We start from the raw sequence: 4,701 nt of genomic DNA on the forward strand, positions 1-4,701 counted from the left end.
TTATTTTCATGACTGAAAATTGTAGATTCACCCTGAAGGCATAAAAACTATGAATGAACACGTGGAATTATATACTTAACAAAACTGTGTGAAACAGCTGAAAATATGTAATAATAAATTTTATTTAACAGCACCTTTCTGGACACTCAAGGTCACTTTACAGAAAATACTGAAAAATAAATGAAAAGAAAGATGAAAATACAACAATACAGATACAGGAACATAAAAACAATTATGGATAGGGAAAAGAGCAGTGTATTCACAGATAAGCGAGCTGGAACAGATGGGTTTTGAGTCTGGCTTTGAATAAGGGGAGAGAGTGAGTTCCAGAGCTGGGGAGCCGAGCCTTCAGCCGCTCTGCTCCCCATGGTGACCCTGTTGGCCCTTTAGCCTTCACTCTGGGGTCCATCTGACTCCAAACCATCTCCATTGGGTTCAGGTCCAGTGATTGTTGAGGCCAGGTCATCTGGCGCAGCAGCCTATCACGCTCCTCCTCGGTCAAATAGCCCTTCCACAGCCTGGAGGTGTGTTAGGGGTCATTGTTGAAAAGTAAATGCAAACCGGATGGAATAGCATGCCTCTGCAAGATGCTTTGGCAGCCATGCTGGTTCAGTACGCCTTCAATTATAAATAAATCCCCAACAGCAAAGCACCTCCACACCATCACACCTCATCCTCCATGCTTCACATGGAACCAGGCATGTAGAATCGATCCGTTCACCTTTTCTGCATCGCACGCAGACACAATGGTTGGAACCAAGGATCTCAAATTTGGACCCTTTAGACCAAAGCCAGATTTCCTCTGGTCTAATGTCCGTTCCTGGTGTTCTTTAGCCCAATCAAGTATCTTCTGCTTGTTGCCGGTCCTTAGCCATGGTTTACTAGCAGATATTCTACCATGAAGACCTGATTCACTCAGTGTCCCAAGTTCTAACACAGACTGACCGTCTTCCAGTCAGTCAAATAGCCAGACTAATGTCAGTCTCCAGACTAAACTATAGGATCCATCGGTTATAGATGGATTTATTGCTTAGTTCATCCACTGACTGGGAAATTACCAGTGGAACGTCTTCCTGCAGACAGAAAACTGCTGGTTTTAGCAGCCAATGCTACACAGGGAGGCATTTTTACTGCATGTCTCTGTGGGAGTGGGGAGTACCAAGATGGCGGAACCCAAGGTCTCCCTAAAAACAGTGTGTAGAAAGCAAACTTTTGTTGCATTCATCTTTTGACAGTGAAATTAACATTTCTATTTATAAAGTGCAGCAGTGATCAGAGTGTAAACAGGATAGGAGAAAATGAAACCAGTTTAAAAATAACGGTGAAAAATGCATTAATATGGAAAGATCCAGACTGGTGCAAAATAAATAAATATGGTGCAAAATTCGGTAAAACTTTGAGTTCTGTTCTACAACAGAGCAGATACTTCCAGAGGAGTTCTACTTGTTCTAGATCTAGATTTCCTAAAGTGGGGGTAAGGTAAAAAAAAAAAAGTGTGTGTGAGTGTGTGTGTGTGTGGGGGTGGTTCTGTTAATTTATTAAATATACTGTTAAATTGTAATTCATGCTGGAGAACCAGCAGGTCCTGGTCTCACTGATCAGGCTGGTCTAGACGGTCGCTGGTTCCTCCGCAGCAGCAGGTGGCGATAATGATCCCATTTCGCCCAATGTTTCCGCGATTAAAGCGTCGCACGGCGACGCCGTACGTGCGTCAGTGCGTGATATCCCTCCGCGTGAGAGAACCGCGCGCTCCTTTCCCTCGCGAACGGGCGGCGTTTCTGCGAGCTGCGGCCGTGAACATTTCCTGCACCGTCGGAGTAAATCCCAAAAGTATCCAACCGAAGCTGTCCGGACCCGCCCTGTGGCTGCTCAGACCGGGCTAAGGGGAACCACATCACGCACTGTTATCCAACCGACCAAGCGAAGAGCGGCGGCAGCAGCAGCAGCAGCCGGGCCACAGGATGGAGCTCATAACTATCCTGGAAAAAACCGTCTCTCCGGGTGAGTACCGGGGAGGGAACACCGCTCACTCCAGCCGGACCTGGAGCTCTAGGTTCGGGCCTGACGGGTTAGTGCTTGAGGACCAGGAGAAGGTTTCTGTTAGGGCGGATGGAGCTGTTAGCTCCTGATGCTAAAGCTAACTGAGGCCTTCCGCGGCGGGTGACTCCGCACTCCGGCCGCGTTTCAGCTCAGTTTCAGTCTGATCCAAACGAACCGGGATCCTCCGCCCCAGTTGAGGCTGAATGGGAGACCCTACTGGGGGCGTTCAGGTCCCTCTGCGGGCGAAGCTGCTCCTGCGGGAGGCTGAACCGGACGCCGACCCTGCCCATGCCCGGTGTTAGCCTGTTAGCGCGGCTCACTCACACCTTCGGCCTCCTTTTTTCTTCCGATTCAGCGTCCAGAACCAAAAACGAAACTAAGACCAATACTTTTAGTTAAGTGTTAAAAGTTCCGAGCAGTTGTCGCCTAAAGATGATCTTTTAATCCAGTTTTAGCGGCTGTAGTCACCAGAGCGGCTCTGGTTCCGGTCAGCGGCTAGCGTTAGCAGCTAACACACATGTTGAGATGCTCGGCGGGTTCCTGCGGCAGAGCGGGGTTGGTCCTGCGTGGAAAAGGACCCACTCCTGCGCATCGTTTGCTGTGGATCCGCTCCTGAGCCGGTTCATGGTTTAAATTTTACCGAAGTTGGCATTTGATCCTTAGCTTTAGCATTTTGGCCGTTTCTAAGGAATATCAACCGATTCTGGGTCAGAATCTAAATCGATCTGGATCTTTTTTTCTTCTCTAAACAGAATCTTCCAAAAATAGATGTAGAAAATTTAATCCAACCGCAGAAACCTTGAATAGAGAAATATCTGGACCTTAGATTTAATTTAGTTCAGGAATCCTGAACACAATGAAACTCAGTTTGAGATCAGGTCCTACATCTTCTAGATTAAATCTGTTATAGGATGAGGACCAGATTCTGGAAAGTTCTCACACCATTCTATGTTTGGGATTAAATGTTTTTTCTTTTTGTCCATGGTGGAATGCTTCTTCAAAACATAAAATGAACATGTCCTTCCCCATCAGTGACCATTCATCTAGTTCTTGTTTTCAGGATGACTTGGTCTGCAGTAACTATGAGAAGCAGCAGAGTTTGGATAAAGTTTTCCACCATCTGGATGAAAAACCGTATCCGTTTGCAGTAAACATTGAGCAACATCTTAGTACTTTCTAAAAAGATTTTTCCCCGTTTTTATTGCCATAACACTCTTACAAGTACAAAACAACAGAATTAACTCTGCANGTTTTTATTGCCATAACACTCTTACAAGTACAAAACAACAGAATTAACTCTGCAGTTCAAGTCATAGGGAAGCCATATTTAACTGTCAAATCATTCTGGCTAAAACATGTATTTAAATGTTTTTTTGTCAGACCATATTGTCCAAAAAATTTGGAAAATGTTCACATAAACCCCATCTTAAAATCTGTGTTTTTTCCGTTATCTTCTTCAGCCCAGTTAGTTCTACGTCAGCCTGAACACCTAAATTTGGCCAATCATATATCAACGGTCATCTGTCAATCAAATGTTTTNCTTGATAATCGACCAATAAATCCGTTTAGCCAGAGCTGGTTAGCAATTAGCTACATTCACCTGAATCACCTTTAGAAATAAATGAAATCTTGAAGCTGCTGTACTTTACAGCTCTGGTTCCTTTTAGTAAAGAAATAATCTTGTGAGATTATCTCTAAGTGTGGTAAAATATCTGGTTACTCTACCCGCCCTGAGTAACGGGGTATTCTGTGACCCGATGAACAGTTTTTATCGTAGCTGGAGGTCATCAATCCCGGCCTGGTCTCCATCTATTACCTGCTGTACAGGTTGATTTGGAAATGTTTGTTCTGCTCATGTTTAGTATGTTGTAACGATGTTTATCTGTATTTTCTGATTTAATATTCCGCTTTGATGCAGCAGGATTTCAAAAAACTCTGTTTTACTTTAAATCAGAAGGTAAAATGGCTACTGGAGTAGTGTTTTGTAGAAAGTACCTTTTTACTCTTGCTTTAGTACATTCTTTGGTTACTTTCTAGTAATCGGTTTTCTGGGTAATCTACCCCCTCTGGCCCACAGCACCATAACCATTTCATAAAGATTCATAAACCCCTTTACCTAGAAAACCTGTTGATGTTCACGTTCATGTAGGATTTACTTTATTTATTTAATCTAGTGTTGCTCTAATTTAAAAAATGACAGAAGCGCCGTTTCAGGGTCTGTTCCAAAGGCAGGAAGGTTTGAAAGTTTAGCTTCAGTCCACAAACCTTAGGAAGTTGACCGATTAATCTGAAATAATACATCTATGTTTGCGCTAATCTAGCCACATCTTCTCATTTGCTACTGCTGCATGTTAGCTTGTCCTCCATGTGAGCATCTAGGTTAGTCAGATCTAAGTTTTTTAAACTCCTCACAGAGTGACTGAATGTGTCCTAAAGCAAACAGGATGCAGTGAAGCTGAACTGGCGTTTTCTCCTCATTAGCTGATTAGAACCAGGAGAGCAGAAGCTCCTCCTCAATAACTCCTCTTCCTCTCTGTCCACAGATCGGAATGAACTGGAGGCGGCGCAGAAGTTTCTGGAGCAGGCGGCCATCGAGAACCTGGTTAGTTTGGGGGGGAAGCTGTGGCCTGATGGCCGCCCTGAACTCTGACCCCTCCATCA

At 44.4% G+C, this 4,701-nt stretch overlaps 1 protein-coding gene across 1 annotated transcript in view; it reads left to right on the forward strand.

Moving 5' to 3' along the window:
• Window positions 1–1,714: 1,714 nt before the first annotated feature.
• Window positions 1,715–4,701, forward strand: part of kpnb1 (karyopherin (importin) beta 1) — a 15,453-nt gene continuing 12,466 nt past the window's right edge. The window contains exons 1-2 of the mRNA XM_015394894.1: window positions 1,715–2,001; window positions 4,584–4,642. Coding sequence (XP_015250380.1) covers window positions 1,962–2,001; window positions 4,584–4,642 — 99 coding nt within the window. The 5' untranslated portion in view covers window positions 1,715–1,961. The remainder of the gene's footprint in view (window positions 2,002–4,583; window positions 4,643–4,701) is intronic.

Source organism: Cyprinodon variegatus, unplaced genomic scaffold (genome assembly GCF_000732505.1).
Source record: "Cyprinodon variegatus isolate N-32 unplaced genomic scaffold, C_variegatus-1.0 Scaffold713, whole genome shotgun sequence".
In the NCBI taxonomy this organism is placed as follows: domain Eukaryota; kingdom Metazoa; phylum Chordata; class Actinopteri; order Cyprinodontiformes; family Cyprinodontidae; genus Cyprinodon; species Cyprinodon variegatus.